This window comes from Peromyscus eremicus, chromosome 7 (genome assembly GCF_949786415.1).
Source record: "Peromyscus eremicus chromosome 7, PerEre_H2_v1, whole genome shotgun sequence".
NCBI classification, from domain to species: Eukaryota; Metazoa; Chordata; class Mammalia; order Rodentia; family Cricetidae; genus Peromyscus; species Peromyscus eremicus.
In genome coordinates this window covers 32,595,827-32,613,999 of record NC_081422.1, presented here as the reverse complement: position 1 = coordinate 32,613,999, position 18,173 = coordinate 32,595,827, and the positions used below count along the sequence as shown (strand labels likewise).

The window sequence follows — 18,173 nt, the reverse complement described above, 5'->3', positions numbered from 1 at the left end:
CGCGGCCCTGCCTCCAGATAGCCCCTCCCCCGCTGGGCTCCTGGGGTTGTGGCTGGAAGGTTTTTAATCTCTGCGTGTGCATGTTACCATACTGGGTTGGAATGTGAACAATAAAGAGGAATGTCCAAGTGTTCAGAGGGTGCAGGGTGGGAGGCGGGAGGGGATGGGAAGTGAGGGGGGCGGGGTTTGCACGAAGCCACTAATGGGAGTCAAAACAAATGGAATTGAAGGGTGGGAGCTGTGCAAAGACACCTGGGTTGAAACCTATCCTTTTGACCCAGCCGAACTCCCTGCTTGCAGCATCATCTCTGGGATTTCAAATCCATTCCTTCCCTTCACTGGTAGTGTTCTTTGGGTCACGGAGAGGAATTCACCACGCCAGGAAAAAGAAAAGGGAGGTAACACAGTACCCAATGGCTTTAATTATTAACATCCCCCCTCACCACCCCCTCAGGGATCAGAAGTCAGACAACCATAGAGAGTTTGGACTTGGTCGTCACCGTACTGGTGGATGGGGACTTCTCCAGGAGCCCTTTGCTGGAATCAGCCCTCACAGAGGCTTGGTCAGAAACCCCAGGAGCCGTGGCATCCTCCCTGAAGGATACAAGCAAAGTCATACAGAGGCTAGAAACATCCTTCAGACAACTGTCATCCTCTAACCCAGGAACACTTAAATTTTGCTATCCTGAGAATCATCTATAGAGTCCAGGCCCAGTCTCCCCTGACACACACATACACTTTGTCTTAGGAGAAACAGGGAATGGCCTAAATCTGAGTATATAAAAAAGTTCCTGGTGGATTTCTCTAGGTCATCTGAAGGCCACATTTTAAGACCTGTCCTGAGAGTCGAGGTGATGGCTCAGTGAGTTAAGTGTTTCATTTTTAGGCAGGAAGACCTTACCTTACCCCAGAATCCTTGTAAAAGAAGTCACACGCAAGCTTGTAATCCCACAACTGCAAAGGTGGAGGCAGGTGGGTTTCCGGGGGTCACTTGCCATCTAGCTTACTTGGTCAGCTCCCGACCAAGGAGAAATGACTCCAGAAAGTTGTCCTCTGAATTCCACATGGGTGACAGAGCACATATACCCTTCCACACAGGTCCAACACGAACACACAATAAATTAAAATAAACAGAAATAAAGTGGACAGCCTGCCTAGAAAGGCCAGGCTATATTCTGGCCACACACTCACGCACTTACCCTCACAAACACACGCACACACATGTACAATTGTGCACATGCATACACAAAAAGAAACGATCAGGTATGGTGGTGCGCACCTTTAATCCTAGTACTTGGGAGCAGAAACATGAGGCTCTCTGTGAGTTTGAGGCCAGCCTAATCTACATAGAGAGGTCTAGGCCAGCCAAGGCTACCTAGTGAGACCCTGTCTACAGAAAGAGAAATGCTACACCAATCCCTGTTCTGACTCCATGTCTTGCAGCTAAAGTGCCAAGTGCATATAACAAAGAGAGCTTTGGCCTTTTGTGTTTGCCCTACCCAGAATAACTAATATCTCAAGACAAGTGCAACTCTTGGCATCCACCATCCACCTTCCCCCAGTACCTCCATATATATATATATATATATATATATATATATATATATATATATATGCATTAAGTGAGGTGTGTGCATATATGTGCATATATATGCATTAAGTAAGGTATGTGCATATATGTGCATATATATGCATTAAGTAAGGTGTGTGCATATGTGCATATGCACACATACATATTAGGAACAGAAAGAAGCTAGTGATGGTGGCACCAGCCTTTAATCCCAGCACTTGAGAGGCAGAAGCAGGCAGATCTCTGTGAGTTCGAGGCCAGCTTGTTCTACAGAGTGAGTTCCAGGACAACCAAAACTATACAGAGAAATTCTGCCTTGAAAACAAACAAAACAAACAGAACAGAAAGAAAACACACGTTTGTTGTGAAGAGGAGGATCAGGGCAGTCCTGCCAACTGAGGCATTCCTAGCCTAGCTCGTGAACCAATCCCTCCATCCTCTGCCGGAGCTAAGCAGTAACTTCAGCCCCTCAACACTTTTAATGACATCCACTTGAAGGCTGAGGACATCCACTTTGAGCCCAAGACCTTTCATTCCCCTCTGCACTGCCCCCAGCTCCCCTGCTCACCGAAGGTCACTTCCCCCATATGTCTCCTTGGGCTCCTTTTTCCTCTCTTTCTGGAACCTGATTAGGCAGAATGCAGCCACTGACAGCAGCAGCACACCCAGGAGCACCCCGATCAGAGTTCCGGCTACCCGGCCTTCCGATGCGTCTAGGGAGACAGGACCCGCAGAGTTGCAGAAGTTTTTGGCCCACCCTCAGACAATGTCATGTAGTCTCCCCCAAGGCAAGCCTTTGCCGCAGGCCTCTATCCAGCATCCCCCTACCAGTCACTGAGAGGTTCAGCTCGCAGAAGGCACTGCCCATCTGGTTGCTGGCCACACAACGGTAGGTACCAGAGGAGGTCAGGGAGAGGTTGGTGAGAATGAGCTGGCCGGACACTTCATCTAGAGAGTGAGAAGGAAGTGTGCTACCACGCATTCAACTCACAGGGAGCCCATCCATACGGCTACCACAAAAGCTCAATGCAGTTAGTCCTTAAAACAATCTACCAAGAAAGGTCTAACCCCACTTGATTGGTGGGAATCCTGGCTCCAAAAGGGAGTAATTTGAGAAGACCCAGGGAGGAACTCCAAAGCCACTGCAACTTCTGCTCCCTCGCCACCCCACACAGCTGCCTTCTCTGGGGAGGAGGAATGGCTGACGTGTACAGGAAGGTGATAACAGAAGGTGGGGTGCTTACTGGATAAGCTCAGATCCTGGATGGCAGCAAAAGTCTTAATAACTAAACATCCATCCTGCAGAATAGCTCTAAGCTGACTCAATGGCTTTTCTGAACTCTACTGCCTCACAAGGCCGAGAACACGTCAGGAAATGATCTAGGGGAGGAGACTTGCTAGCCTTTACTGGGGTGGTAGCTGCAGAACAAAACAGGGCATCTGGAACCAACAAAAGGAAGCTAAGGCTCCAAAGAGATCTAGCAACTGTTTGAGCCAGTCCATGCTACTCTCTGCTTTCCTCTCTAGGAGGGCTGGAAGCAATTTGTGAGTCTTAAGAAATCTCCAATGAGTGGACAAGTAGGAACTGTAAGACTGTTCCCTGCCCTCTACTCTCTTCCGGGCTATCAGGACATTTAGAATTATTTCCCAAGCACCGACAGGAAGACAGACAGGACGGCATCAATAGAAGGAAGGAGGAGGGAAAGGGTCTTAGTCAAGAACTGATGTGGGGCATGGGCTTTAGAGATCGGATCTTAGGTCTCCGATCCCATCTTCCCAATGGTCTGCGCTCTTACCTTGAACCATGCTACCAGGAGGAGGTGTAGGAAAAGATCCAAGACGTACCCAGTTGTACACTGGCTTGGGTGCTCCCTCAGAGGAGCTGCATCTCAGGGCAGCGGAACCTCCCACAGAGGTTTGCCCACTGTGGCTGCATAAGGGGTGACTGGGGGGCACTGCAAAAACCGCAGAAGAACCTCAGTGATCCTCTAACCCCAGACCTGTTGAGTCCAGCATTTCCTCTTTGAACATCTCTGCCAAATCATGGTCCATGCCTCGGAAGTGATTTCCACGACTGGGAATTCTGAGTCTTAGAAAAGGCTTTCTCATGCTGAGCCCAAACACGTTGTTAATACAATATACACTGGTTTCAGCTCTCACCACCGGAGCCCATAAAGAGAAATTACAATTTCTCCTCTACCTGAAGGCCCTTCAGATATTTGAATATACAGGACACACAGCAGATCTTAGGCCTTCTCTTTTTCATAAGCACCCCTGTCTGCTTTCAAAACTTCTTATTGCTCCGCTTTGAACAGGCTCTGATTTATGGAGAGGTGGAAGCTCTGAACACAATGTGGTACCCAATTATAGAGGCTTTGTTCCTCTTGGCCCTTCCCTTCTTTGTCACTGACATTGGGAGGGGCAGAATGCAAATCTGAGTTACCAATAGGAAGTTCCTGGATGAGTGATGGAGCCAGTGGAATATGACTCAGCCCCCTGCCACCTCTATGGTTCGTTCTGTTTCTCTCTCTCTCTCTCTCTCTCTCTCTCTCTCTCTCTCTCTCTCTCTCTCTCTGTTTTTCTCTCTTTCTGTGTCTCTGTCTCTCTGTCTCTGTCTCTGACACATTGATACTAGGCCCTAAGGGAGATACTGTGGGGTGGAGTTTTAGTACGACCATCTAGATTAAAAGTCTTGGGAGGGGGTTGTTTTTTCTTGAGGCTCCCAAATGCAGCTGTGTACCTGGACTGCAAATCAGGACGGAGGGGTTTGGGCAGGGTCAGTGCACACTTACAGGGTGGGAGAGGCTAGCGCATCCCCAGCGTGCCTTACCCAGCACAGTAAGGTTGATTAACCCCAACCCATTGGTGTAGAAGTCTGGTGGGTTGTTAACGTTGCAGAGGTAGGTTCCCGTGTCTGAGGGGCGGAGGTCCGTCAGCTTCAGGGTAGCCACCCCTCCTGTGGGGGGGTTGTGGAGAAGGCTGGCCCGATCTGCTTTGGAGCCGGTGGGATACAGGTGGTCATTGGTGAAGTACAGAATCTGAGGAGAGGCCCAAGGCATTCATGTCCCCTTTTCTGCCTAGCAGCAGAATATATACTATTTTATATTCTATAGAATATATATATATATATATTCTATATAATATAGATAGATAGATAAATAGATAGATAGCACTATACTATCAATCACAACACCTCGGGTTCGGTGAACGTAATAACTGAATCGGGTTACATTTGCTTAGGGGAGTTGGACACAGGAGCTGTGGGAAAGGAAGGGAGAATGTAGGGCCAAACTAGCTGAAGCCCCAAGAGGCAAACGCCCTGCCCACCCTTCATCCTGGGTGAGTCCTCTGTGCCCGGCCAACCCCAGCAGGCACAGCTGTTCTCAACTCACCGGAAGAGATGTGGAGATGGGCTTCCCAGGCTGGACAAAGCTCCACTCCAAGGCGAAGCTGTCTCCCACCGATGTCCTGTAACTGCAGCTCAGCTCGGCTGTCTTGCCCATCGGCATGCTCAGTGGCTCAGCGGGCACAGTCACCTCCACGGCTAGCCCTGGGACTGAGGACCCCAATCCCACTGATCTGGAGGGTCTATCTACACTACCGCGGTTGTTAGAGGCTGGGGCTTCCCTTGCCACCGCGCAACCCGCTCCTTCAATTCAACCCCTTCTCTCCTGAAACTTGAGGTTTCCGGGAGGGAGGAGCCCACGGCCCAGCCCGGTTTTTGTGGGTAAAAGGTTCAAGACTGGGCCAGGTATGAGGATGTATTTACAGAAAAGGAAACAAGAAAAGGCCCTGCAGTGCTAAATCCTTAGATGGTGAGAGAGGCTGAACTCATTAGCTGGCCAGCTTGCCTCTCTGCTCCTTCCTTCCCGCCTTCAGTGCCCCCTTCCCAGCCTGGCACAATGGCTCCTGGCCTAATGGACTGAGCCGGCCAGGGAAGCCCAGCCCTGCCCCCAGCTCGCTGTGCCTTGGTTCGACCCTCCCAGCCTCTCCTCACCGCTCAGGCACAGGAAGCCCAGCAAGGGTCCGCAGAGGAAAGGCCCCACCAGGGCCCAAGCCATGACCACGACTGTCTCCTGGTGCTGTCGTCTGTAAGTCTGGAGGACGTGAGGGTCTAGGAAAACCCGAAGGGCAGCTGCCTTGTGCTGGGCAGGAGAGAGACTGCCTATCTCAGAACAAACAAGGGCAGAGGCGGGCACCCTCAGGTAAGGGAAATGCTCCTCCCTCCTCCAGGCCTGATTATGGGATACTTCTTCCTCCCTAATTTCCCCCTAATTTCTGAAGCTTTCAGGCCCTGGAGAAGGAGCTGAGCTTGGGGAGGGCACCCTAAAGACAAGGATTCAGAACTGGAACTCCGCAAGGAAGTGTCTTTGTCAGGAGAGAAGGCATTCTGATACCCACTGGCCGATGCTGTCACCTTGGGGGCCAAAGACAGTGAGCATCCATCCCTGGGAGGTAAGCTGTCCTGGACTCTTCAGACATTCTCTTCCCACCACTTGCTGGGGGAAATAAGAGTCTCTCCAGGAAAACTACACCCAATTCTCCACAGGGGACAGAGAAACTGAGTTCTGAAGACCCCACTCTGGGTAGGAAAGAACAGGGTGGTATTAGGACATCAACCTGTACCACACCCTAAGTCTTTCCTCAACTGTCAAAGGGGACTGCTACCTGGAGAGTAGGAAGGTGTGTTTGTTAAGGATGCAGAGGCATGGGAAAGAGAACACAGGGGAACCTCACCCTGGAGAGGAAAAGCAATGGAGTGCGTGGTGTGGAGACCCAAGCCCAGGGCACCAGCAGCAAGTGCCCCAGTTCACTGTCACCTCCTTGTTCAGATGAGGTGAGGGGCTCTGCAGCCTGGGGTTCTTGGTACCTTCCCTTTCCATGTGACCGTGAACGGCCCCTCTGCAGACTCTAGAAGAACTATAAGGCAGTATTCCCTGCAGTTGTATTAAGTCTCCTGGACACACAACTTCATAGCCTCCCGCAACTCAGTTTCTGTGAAGCCCAGGCTAGCGAAAGTGATTGGATTACTAGTTTGTGGAAATGCAGAGTATCTTTATTGAAATTTGCAAAATAAAAACAAAAACACCAATTTCAAGTTAGTTTTTTTTTTAAAAAAAAAATGTCTTCCTTATCCCCTGCTCCAACAAAACCCAGCCAAGCCAGCAGGACAGGTTATATTAATACAGGGAGCTAGAGTGGGCAGCAAAGGACAGCATTAGATAGTGTGTTTGTACAGATCACAGAGCCAGGGGCTTCACCAGCTGGCAGTCTCCTCCAAAGCCCTTGGAGGGTACCCAATCTCAGCAGCGTTCATCTGGCTTCATAGAGAGAAGCAGGGAAGAAGTGGAGCCCCCCTCCCCGTGGAACACCCTCCCCCTCCCCCCCGGGTGAGCCCCCCCTCCCCCGCTTCTCAGGTCCACTTCCTTTGTTTCTCCTTCGACCCAGACTTCAGTCTACTGAGGCCCAGTTTTCCAAAAATAAAAGGAGGTAGGGGCAGAGGACTGGAGGTCTCGAGTGTGGCTATCCCCCCAAGATTCATTCCTCTGTACCACAGGTGACCTTTACAGGAAGGTGAGACACCAGATTTAGTCAATGAGTGCCTGGGCTGTCACACGAGAGACCCAGCCTGACTCTGAGCAGGCACCATCACAGGCACAGCGCCCATACGGCTCAGAGCAGAAGAAGAAACCCCACCTGGGCTCAGAGATACAGCCTGAGGTGGGGGCCCGTCTGTCCTGGGCAGTCTTGGTGAGGACAGGGCTTGGCTAGAGACACTGGGTGTGGGAGTAAATGTGCCAGGTCTTGGAGGAGCAGCCTTGGGTGGCCGGAGAGCCCGTGCTGAGGTGACGGAGGAAAGCGTCCCATTTTTGGAGATTGTGTCTGAGCCTTTGGTCCAAGGCAAAGTCCGGGGAGCAACGGCATCTTCCCTGGTCATCAGATAAGTCACACATCAGAAGCCAAAAGGAGAAAAGGGAGAAGAAGTCCTACATGTTTGTCCTACTGCCCCTCCACACACATCAAATCCCTTGCTCTCTTCCTTTAAATCTTCTCTTAGGAATGTGACGGCTACCATCCACCTTCCCATTAAAAATGGGAGAGGCCTGAATTCCCAGACTCCAGAGAAAAGTCACAAGAGTTCCCACCTCCTCAAAGATCAGGGACACTTACTTGATATCATTGGCCAGCTCCTCCAGGGTCTTGCTCCGGCGTTGGTATAACAAGACCAGTCCAGCCAGCAGCACCAACCCAAGCAGAGTGCCCACAACTGCTCCAGTGACCACAGCAGCCTTAGATCCTGAAAAATCCTTAGTGTCAGAGGAGGGGACACTTATCTGTTCCTTATCCCCTCAAGTCCCACTACTCAACTATCACCATTATATTCCCCTTATCCCCTCAAGTCCCACTACTCATTACATTCCCCTCTTTTCTCTGTTAGGATGGGGGTAGAGGACGGTCAAGTAGAAAATGGCCGGACAGTGACCAAACATTTGTCCCTGCCTTTGACCATGTCCAATTCCCAGGCATGATTCAATGAGAAGCCTCATCAGACAGGCATCTTCCTCTCCTGTAAAGCCATCCACTGATCATACTTCTTCACCACACTTACCCCTCACTGACCTGTCATCACTTCCAGGGTCACGTTGCACTGGCCAAAGCCCACTCTGTTTTGAGCCTTGCAAACATAGACTCCAGACATGGAAGTGGAAAGGTTGGTGAGCTTTAAGGATCCACGGACAGCATCTATGGATGCAATTTAATTATCAGTCCAGGAGCCAGATTTTCCGTTAAGAAAACATATACCATGCCCTACTTCTGGAAATCCTTCTTCTAGTCTCTGAAAGTCACTGCTTATCCGTGGCCTTATAAGCAGGAAGCATTGTGGCAGCACTCTGGACTCTGCTGAGGCTAGCTCAATGCCTGCTCCATTTCTATTCCTCAGTAGTTCCAACTGATGTCTAGAAGGAAGTGCCACACAGAAAGCAAAGCATCATTTTGACATGTGTTTCTGAAAGGCAATGTGAAGAGAGGAGGGGACAGAAAGAACATTTGACTAGGAACTAAAAAAGCTGGGGTCTCAAACACCTCATCTTGTGGGTCCCCACTTCTTCATCTGTGAAGTGGGGATAATGCTCCTTACCTGGTGGGGTTGAGAAGATTGTAAAGATTCGTCATTCTGATCCTTTGGCTGTTGACTCTGTGCTGAAGCCCAGCCTGGGCTCTTTATGTGTACTAGCTTATCAAATAGTCACAAAAAAACCTATTCACTGCACCCTTTTTAAATTCTTATATAATTCTTAAAATGCTGAAATGAGGGGCTGAGGAGATAGTTCAGTTAAAGTGGTGGCCAGCCATGCTAGCCAACTCCGTAACCGTAGATCCCAGTGTGAGACGCTGTCTCAAACGCTAGAGCAGATAGCTCCTGAATGACACCCAAGGTTGAGAGCCGGCCTCCACACGTGTGGTCAACTTATATTTGAGGAAGAAAGTCCAATGGGCCCCAGGGGTTTAGTTCAGTAGTAAAATCAATGTTCAGTGTGTGAAAGACCCTGGGTTCCATCCATAGCACCAATAAAATAAAATAAATAGGTCCAGTGAAATGTAGAAAAGGGGAGAAGCAAAAATATACCCACACCTACACCCAGCAGTTGTTAACACTTGCTATACTTGTGTATTTCTTCCTATTCCCCCACTGACGTTTTCAAGTAATACTTTGGGGCCAGTGAGATGGTTCAGTGAGTAAAGACACTTGCCACACAAGCCTGGCCACCTAAGTTCAATCCTTGAAACCCACACAAAAGTGGAAAGAGAGAACCAACTCCACGAAATTGTCCTCAAGCACGTGCCATGGCATACATGCTCACACACCCATCATTCACACACACACACACACACACACACACACACACACTAATAATAATAATAACTTGTTTAAAATATTTACAATAATACTTCAAAATATAGCTTCGAAAATGATATCCATTGAGTTGGGCATAGTGATGCCCACCTTTAATCTCAGTACTTGGGAGGCAGAGGCAGGCAGATCTCTGTGAGTTTAAGGTCAGCCTGGCCTACATAGTGAGTTCCAGGACAGCCAGAGATACATAGTGAGACCCTGTCTCAAAAACTAAAACAAAAAAAACCCCTCCTGTTATTTTATACAATCAAAAAAACTATTGAAAAGTCCCAGCAATTAATAATGATCTTCTAAAGTTATCTAATGCTTATATTTAAAATACTCCAGTTGCTGAACATAGTGGTGTAATCCTAGCACTCAGGAGGCTAACAATGCAGAAGGATTTGTTTGAGGCCGGCCTTAGCTATTTAGTAAGACCAAAGATGTTTGGGGTGTGACTCAGTGTTAGAGTGCCTGCCTTTCATGTACAAGGTCCTGAGTTCAATTGCCAGCAACACACACACACACACACACACACACACACACACACACACACACACACACAGATTTTCCATAGTTGGTGTGTATAAACCTCAGTTTAGAAATGGGGGATGGGAGCACAGTCACAGTTATTGAGTGGCAGGACTGGAATGTGAAGCAGGCAGTTTAGCTCCAGACCGCAGTAACAGTATACTTGGAAGTTCGTGGAAGCATCGAGCATACAGCACCTACACCTAATAGGACATCTTCCTCCTGCCCCATTCTGTCATGCCTACCCTTGTCACCCCAGTCTGTGAAATGCCTCTCGTCCTTCCCCATCTTCAGTCACCATGTCAGTGACCTCCAGAAATTCCCTTACCTAAGGCTGGTCCAAAGAAGACCTGGGGGGATGGGGCCAGCTTCTCCCATTGGTATTGCGCAGTAGGCTTACTCCTTGGGGACTTGCAGTTCAGGGTCACATTGGTCCCCACATAGGGTACACCCTGGAAACTACAGGATGGAGGAGCTGGAGGGACTGGAGAAGGGAAGATGGGTTAAAATCCAGACCCCAAGACCCACAGGCTTCCCTCCCCCACTCTCTTTTGTCATTCCACATTTCATCCCCACCTGACCTCCCTGGGCCGGGGTGGGAAGGGATCCGGAGATGTACCCTTTCTACTCACCCAGCACTTTGAGTTCTAGGCTTTTGGTGCTGTGACCCAGGCCTGTGCTTTCACTGTCCTGTACATTGACAGAGCAGCGGTAGGTTCCAGAGTCTTCCTCCTGGACGGCCTCCAGCCTCAGAGACACGTTCCGTGTGGAGATAGAGTGGACAAGGGACACTCGAGGTTTTTTTGACAAAGCTCCATTGATATAGGACAGCACCTAGTGGGGACAGGATGTCTGTTACTAGTCTGTGATGCATCTGCTCACACACAGGCTCAGCCTGTCCCCCTCCTCCAAAATGGACTTCTTCTCAGCCTCCTCACTTGAACCCAGCCTCCTCACTTGAACCACTTTTCATTTACCCATCTTCCTACCTACCCGTTCACAATGCCTGGCTGTCCTCCTTTCCCATGTGGACCATCTCTCAGCTTTTATGGTGGCTTTTTAGGTGAATACGTAGTGGGAGAAGAAGGGGAAATGCAAGAGGAAGTGTATATGGAAGAAACTTAGATTGTAGATTGTAAGATGTAAACGTTCTACTGATAAAGGGCACATCTTTGAAAAAAGAGAAAAGATTTTTATTTCTTAATGTAAAAAGGTATGGCTGGCCGGGTGGTGATGATGTTTGCCTTTAATCCCAGCACTCAAGAGACAGAGGCAGGTGGATCTCTGAGTTTGAGGCCAGCCTGGTCTACATAGGGAATTCCAGGACAGCCAGGGCTACACAGATGAAGCCTGTGTATGTGTTGGGGGGGGGGGGGAGGTTATGGCTGGGAGAGATAACTCAGTCTCTGAATGTGCTTGTCCTGCAAGCATGAAGATCTTTAAAAGATCAAAACAACCAAAAAACCCTAGCAAGGTAGAGCACTTATAACCCCAAATCTGGAAAGCCGCAAACAAGCGGTCTCTCGGACTAGCCCACTGGGTGCACTCCAAGCCTAGTGTGAGGCCCTCTCTCAAAAACAAGATAGATAGTGCCTGAAGAATAACACCCAAGCTTGACTTCTGGCTTTTACATGCATGTGCACATGAGCATGTACACACATGTACAAACATCAACACATGCCCCCACACACACATACAAACATGCATATGTGCAAAAAAGAGTCAATGGGGGATTGAACGAAAAGGTAAATTGGTAAAGTGCCTGCCTCCCCCGTGTGTGCAGGAACCCCTAGGTCCATACCCAGCATTGCATAATTCCAGCCCTTGGGAGGTGGAGGCAAGAGAATCATAAGTTTAAGGCCAGAATAAACTATGAGACTCTGTCTCAAACAAAACAAGACCAGGCATGGTGGCACACACCTTTAATCCCAGCACACAGGAAGGCAGAAGCAGGGAGACCTCTAGGAGTTCAAGCCCTGCCTGGTCTACGTAGCAAGCTCTGGGACAGCCAGAGCTTTATAGAGAGACCTTGTGCCAAAAAAACCCCCAGAAAACAAACAAACCAACAAAAGAAAAGATCAAACGACTTCCTTGAATACATTTTCCAAGACTGTGCAAGAAATCCATGCAAGTAACAAGAATCTGACATCAGCTTCCGGATAAAAGAACCACTGAGTGCCAGTCCTCTGTAGTGGAGGAACAGAGTGGTGGACGGAGGCCATACTGCCTTCACAGATACAAAGAGTTTAGGGTCAACGTGGGGTTGGCAAGATGGCTCACTGGATAAAAGCATTTGCCACCAAGCCTGATGATCTGAGTTCAATCCCTGGAACGCATATAAAGACAGAAGGAAAATGCTGATTCCTGAAAGTTGTTCTCTCTAGCATCGTGGCACATACAAGCCCATATATACACAAGCATGATGATGATGATGATGATGGGGGAAGAGGGGGCTGGAAGGCAAGTGGATCCAGGAAGAGATGTGGCCTGTACCTGACATCTCAAGCTCAGAAAATGCCTACACACAGCACATGTGGAGCTTTTAAAATTGATGATGCAGGCCATGGTGCCCCTGCCTTTAATCTCAGCGTTCAGGAGGCAGAGGCAGGCGGGCCTCTGTGAGTTTTGAGGCAAGATGGGTGTATAGGGTGAGACCAGGTCTCCAAAAAGAAAAAGATTGTTTTACTCACCCCGTGTTTCCTCAATCCTCAGCCCTACACCCCACCCCACCCCACCCCACCCCCACCTGCCTGTGCTTTGACCAGGTTTTACACACTGGATTTTACAATAAGCGCCAACCCGGATACTTTGAGGCCACTTGCTCTTTCCTATGCCGTTGTCCTGCACCCTCGTTCTCTGCGAGCTCAGCCCTACATTCCCTAGGTTGTCATTGGCTAAGATTTTCTCCTCACCTGGTTTAGGTCCTTCCCTTCTTGTTCCAAGAACCAAATCAGGATGGGCACCTCCCAGGGGTGAGATGAAGACTCCTCCCTTGTCATCGTGTACCAGGCGGGCAACACCACTTCCTCTCCCTCTACCGCCTCCAATTTGTTGAGGCCGGTGGGCACGTGCAGCTCCAGCTGAGCCAGTGAGAAGGAAGCTGAAAACAGAGCAAGGAGATGTGACCTCCCAGGGCTAGTTCCCTGGTCAGCCCAAGGGCCCTGTACAACGTCTGTTCCTTGAGGGGGGGATGGGGGGATAATGTCCCTCGAAGAAGGACAAAGCCTGGAGGAGCGACAGGAGACCTCTTTCCAAAGGTCCTGCTCCTCCTCACTCTGAAGTCTTGCGTCTAGAGTGGGGGTGGGACCACAATTTTATGTATTCATTCTAATCCAGAGGTACAGAATCTGAGCAGATTCCACGTGGAGGAAGGACGATTTCAGAAGGGAAGGTAGACCTGCTTTTGATCCACACCCCACGTTATACACTTGCTCTTCCAATCTCTTTGGTGAAAGGCAAGGGAGAATGGGGGTGCCGGTCCAGGTCACCCGGACTTCTCACGCCCGGATGGATGACAGATCGAGGGGGTAGGCTGGTCAGTTACTCATTAAACCCACAGCTGCTTCTGAACACCGGATTGCGAGTGTGACTACTGTGCTTCCCAGCTCCCGCGCCTGCCGGAGACTAGGGGAATCTCAGGCCTCCGCTCTGTCCCATTGAGTCTGCTCCCCTAAGAAACCGCAGGACTGAGACCCAGCCAAATCCTCAAGAACACTTTTGGTTCCTGGCTATCAAAGCGAGTGCCGCCGGGTTGCAGGGAGTTTCAGGGAGGAAGGTGAGGACAATCTCCTCACAAGTACAAAGCTTGCCGGACGTGCATCCTGCGTCCTGCATTCGGGTGGACAGGGGTGTCAACTTCAGTTAGGGGAACACTGTTGGCCAGTGTTGCCCAGAGCACTTGCTTTTCGCCCTTTGGAGAATGGAGCGGGCGTGGAGTGCTAAAGCCTTGTGGGAAATAACTTTGGGTAAGTACAGAACCGAGCCTGGGGACTCTGACGGCCCTGGTCCTGGGCCCTGATCTTCCCGGATCACAGCACTCGGCACTCAGGACTAGCTGCCACCTTGGGGAAGGTGAGCAGGCAGCAAGAGCTTAGAGGCTGCAGACGGTCTGTGTTGGCAGAGCCGGGCGGAAGGCTGGGGAGACCCAGAGCCCACCGAGCCAGGATGCGCGCCTCCCCCATCGCTTCCCGGCCTCGTCTTAACTCGGGACCCCACCCCTATTCCTTGTCCTTCGTGGTATCCCCCACCCCTGACATTTCCTGGCGGGTCCCTGTGGTAGGAGCAGGAAACTTGCGCCTGCCGATAAGGCAGAAGACAATGAAGCCGGGGCCGCTAGACCGGAGGCTCGGCCGGCGAAAACAACCCCGCCTTGAGAAGCTCCACTTCCCCCGGGGACTCCGCCTACAGGCGCACCTGGAGACTCCAGGCGGCGGCCGCTCGTGCCAGCCTTCTCAGAAACATTCGCCGTAAGGCTAGTTAAGACGGGGAATTGTCTGCACCCAGATGCACTCGAGCATCGCTCGCCAAGGGTGCCCTATCCACCTCCTCCAGGTTTTGCATTTGTAGTTTGCAAAGTGAGGGGCTGGGGTTGGGGGGCGGGAGTGAGATTCAGAGATAGACACACTTATTCCTTCAGTGAGAAACTAGGCATGCAAGAGGTCTTAAGACTTCCCAGCCTTCTGCTCTGGCGTCACTTGGAGCCGAAGACCCCTACTTGGTCAGACCTTTTGGTAACTGGGTGCCTCAGGAGAAAAATGGGGTTCCAATGAAGACCTCTGGAGCAGCTCAAGAATAGCATCATTTGGCCCGATCTGAGAGACCAGAGAGAACAGGCGAAGGGCCTAAGCAGAGCGAATGGGCCCTGCTCCCCGGGGCTACTATTTTTAGTTTCCCTCTTTCTCTGAGAAACTCCCCTTGTGGGCTTCTCACGCTCCAGGGGAAGCTCTGAGCCACGAAAGAGCACTTGGAGCAGGAGGGCCTGGTTGCCTTGTGCCTTCCCCAGGAGCAGCGAGCACAAATTTAACCCTCCAGAGGCCAACAAGGGCAACCTTCATGCCAACAGCAACAACTTAGGCTCTGAGTCTTTGATATGACAAACTAAGACGTAGGGCTGAAAGAAAAAAAAAAGGAGGGGACCACGGGTGACCTGCAGAGGATGCCTGCCTGTGATGCCCAGGCAGACAATGTAGGTTTTTCCTCCCTTGCTTCAGGACTGACGCTGCCCCTTCCAACACAGAAGGGCCAAGTTGAGGAAGAATGTAGAAAAGAAACACAAGCCAAGGTTGAAGATGCAAACGTAGAGCGGAAAAGCTGAAGGAGCAGGAAGCTCTCGAAGCTTTGGACTGGCTAGGGAGGGCGGAAGCTCACGAGACTCCTATCTGGGGACCTTAAGATTTCATGCCCTCCACGCTACTAGCACACAGACTGAAAGAGACTGTGGGCAGGAACAAAGAGATCCCCATCAATGCAACTGAATTTGACTCTACCTTCTTTAGGGCTTGCTCGCTCTGGCATCCTGTAGCCTGAGAAATGAGTTAAAGCAGAAGATGCCAAACCCAGATAGCAAAACGGCCCAGGGGATAGCTAATAATGGACTTCGTTTCTACTGGGTCTTTTCTCTCCAGATAAAGCACTGGGTCACCGTCAATCCCGCTAGATGTCCTAGGAAGCTCTCCCAAGCACTTGCTTCAGGAGATTTCCTTCCTCTCGGACACTTCAGCACCCCCTCCCTGTTTTCCTTGTTCCTTCGGATCTGAGAAAAGATAAGGATGATGGCAGACCTGAGAACGTGCTGTGTGACTAGTCTCAGAATTTGACCTCTTTCCAAATTTCCTGTGTCCAAATGACCTCATGGTCAGGCTTTGGGGGCATCTCCTTTGATTTCTAGGGCAGGAAGCAGGAGGGAAAAAAGGGAACTTGGTGGAGGAAATGCTGTGACGTGAAGTACTGACTTGAAGTACTTGCGTCAAGGCTGCGGACCAGATATTCCCCCGGGGATCTTTCGTATCAGCTTGAATGTGTGTGTGTGTGTGGGGGGGGGCGGCTGAATTAAGTCTTTAAGCTCTTTAGTCACTGTTTCATCTAGTGCCTCAGCTTATCCAGCTGTGATGAGTGGGGGTGGTGAGGAGACCGGAATAACTCCCATAACTCATCCCAGGGGTGCTGCCTGGAGAGGCCCTTATCCCCCTCCCCAACACCACACCCGACACCAAAGTTGGGAGCTGTTCTGGCCATAGAAGGGAGAAGATACAGCACCAATCGTGGACACCCTCAAGTGGAGGGTGATGAAGAAAGACAAGAATGTCAAGCATAAGTCCCGTCACAATCACTCCCCCAAAGTCCTCCCTCGGATGGGATCTATCTGATCAAAGACCCTCCAGGCCCGAGGTTTAACTCACCGAGGGTGCTCAGTCCCAGGACCAAAACCCGCAGCAAGCTGGTCTCGGGGGTTCCAGCCGGAATAATCATGGCCCTCCTTGGCCCAGAGTACTCAGGACAGTTGGGGGCACACACTGCCTACAGGTGCTGTGGTGAGCGGCGGCGGCAACTCCAGTGTGCACAGGACCCGGGCTACTGGCAAGGGTGGCTCCAGCCCAAGTCTGCGAGTGTGCGGATGGAGAGGTGGGGTGGGGACCAACTGGACAGGGGGCGGGGCATCCAAAGGGGTGGAGAGGTCACCGTCCTGACGGGCGGGCGCGGCGCGCTGGTGACCCGCAGCGGGGGAGGAGAGCCGGATCCCGCGGCCTCTACCCTAGTTTACTCTTCAGACTGGGGTTGGCGAGGTCGTGGTACCCCATGAACCAGCCCTGGGAGTCACACGCACCTTCCGCGCAGGTGTCGGGCGCTGAGGTGACAAAGGAGGCAGGCGGGACTAACCTAAGTCCAGGAGCCACCCTCGCCCGACACTAAAAGCCCAGCGGCTGCCGCCAGAATGGCCCGCTCCAAGCCTGGGGTGCCGCGTCCTCAGCCTAAGCAGGGCGGCCTTCTCGGAGGAAGAAGGGAGCCTTGCGGTGTATGGAGTGCGAGGTCAGGCGGGCCAGGCGCAGCTGCCGAGGTGGGGATTCGAACTTCCGCCTAGCTCCCTCTCAGCCCGGCTCAGGCTTGATGCTTCGGGGCGAGGAAGTCCAAGATAGTCCGACAAACCACAGGCCTTCCTTCTCCTAGGGCGAGAGAGGGGCGGGTTCTCCGGGGCTCCAGAAACTGAGCCCCGAGGGAGTCCCGGCCCTTTGCCTCATTGCTGCAAAGAGGGAAGTCTGGTACAAGGAAACTGAGCGGGAAACTGAGGCCACTGTCCCCAGCTCCTCATCCATGAGCTGCTCATAGGCTTAACGCTGACTGGGGGGAGGGGCAGCTGCGGTGGGGTGGGGGGACGTGTATAAATTTCCTTCCCTTCTGTGCAGCCGCTGGTGTCTTCGCTCCTGCTCATCCTTGCAGTGAACAGCTTAGGCTGGCTCTGATCCTTTAATTCCCAGGACTAGATCTTTCCTCTATGAATTTAATTTCAACCCCACACCCCTCCCCACGCCATTCAGTGGAGGCACCTCTGCGCCCTCTGATGGCCGAAGCTGCACCTCTGACACACCGGTTCTTGCCTTTGCCCAACAGCCAAGAAATAACTGGAAAAGATGCTCCCAATCATATGGGCAGAGCTTCACCACTGAACAAAGTTACGGGGAGCAGAGGCATCACCCCGGATGCCTGGCGGGGCCTCTTCTGAGGAACAGACTGTCTGGTAGAAGACCCGAGCCGGGCCTCCTCAGCAGCACACACTCCACCCACTCCAGCACTGTGCAATGGCTTTTCCGACCTGTAGAACCCCGGTAACTTTTTCCCAGTGCAGCCAGCCTGGCTCCTCTTCAAATACCCGTCATGCAGTGGCTTTACGAAATGCCTGCACAAACACTAGACTGCTCCTGACATCTCTGGAATCTACCTCTTGGCAGCTCAGCCAAGTGCAGAGACCTTCAAACTTTGGGACTATCAAAGAGGTGGTGCTAGGGGTGGGTTGGCTTGGTTTTCCTCGTCTATCAAATTCAAATTTTTCTAGATTTCAGAATACTAGAAGCATTTTTAAAAAAAACATGTTTGAGCATTTTGCCTGCACACCACGTGTCCAGTGCCTGTAGAGGCCAGAAGAGGGTGTTGAACCCCTGGAACTGAAGTTGTAGTCTGTTT

General features: G+C 51.2%; 2 protein-coding genes across 2 annotated transcripts; both read right to left on the bottom strand.

Annotated features, from left to right (window-relative positions):
- Nucleotides 1–464: 464 nt before the first annotated feature.
- Vsig2 (V-set and immunoglobulin domain containing 2) lies at nucleotides 465–5,631 on the bottom strand. The gene is made up of 7 exons (XM_059266760.1): nucleotides 5,568–5,631; nucleotides 4,963–5,120; nucleotides 4,401–4,608; nucleotides 3,367–3,525; nucleotides 2,399–2,518; nucleotides 2,139–2,283; nucleotides 465–594 (listed from the first exon to the last, which is right to left on the bottom strand). The coding sequence occupies exons 1-7, from the start codon at nucleotides 5,629–5,631 to the stop codon at nucleotides 465–467; spliced, it is 984 nt and encodes a 327-aa protein (XP_059122743.1).
- A 1,339-nt stretch (nucleotides 5,632–6,970) lies between these two features.
- Esam (endothelial cell adhesion molecule) lies at nucleotides 6,971–16,588 on the bottom strand. Its single transcript, XM_059266758.1, has 7 exons — nucleotides 16,397–16,588; nucleotides 12,911–13,098; nucleotides 10,631–10,832; nucleotides 10,327–10,482; nucleotides 8,192–8,314; nucleotides 7,742–7,868; nucleotides 6,971–7,500 (listed from the first exon to the last, which is right to left on the bottom strand). Exons 1-7 carry the CDS (start codon nucleotides 16,464–16,466, stop codon nucleotides 7,182–7,184), a joined length of 1,185 nt encoding a protein of 394 aa, XP_059122741.1. The 5' UTR covers nucleotides 16,467–16,588; the 3' UTR covers nucleotides 6,971–7,181.
- Nucleotides 16,589–18,173: the final 1,585 nt, after the last annotated feature.

Coding starts and splice junctions, on each gene's coding strand:
- Esam (XM_059266758.1), bottom strand. CDS start 16,466: ATGATTATTCCGGCTGGAACCCCCGAGACCAGCTTGCTGCGGGTTTTG. Junction 10,483..10,630: donor CCTAGAACTCAAAGTGCTGG/GTGAGTAGAAAG, acceptor TCCCTTCTCCAG/TCCCTCCAGCTCCTCCATCC. Junction 8,315..10,326: donor CTTCTTTGGACCAGCCTTAG/GTAAGGGAATTT, acceptor TTGCATCCATAG/ATGCTGTCCGTGGATCCTTA.
- Vsig2 (XM_059266760.1), bottom strand. CDS start 5,631: ATGGCTTGGGCCCTGGTGGGGCCTTTCCTCTGCGGACCCTTGCTGGGC. Junction 4,609..4,962: donor CCATCTCCACATCTCTTCCG/GTGAGTTGAGAA, acceptor GCCTCTCCTCAG/ATTCTGTACTTCACCAATGA. Junction 595..2,138: donor TATGGGGGAAGTGACCTTCG/GTGAGCAGGGGA, acceptor TGTATCCTTCAG/GGAGGATGCCACGGCTCCTG.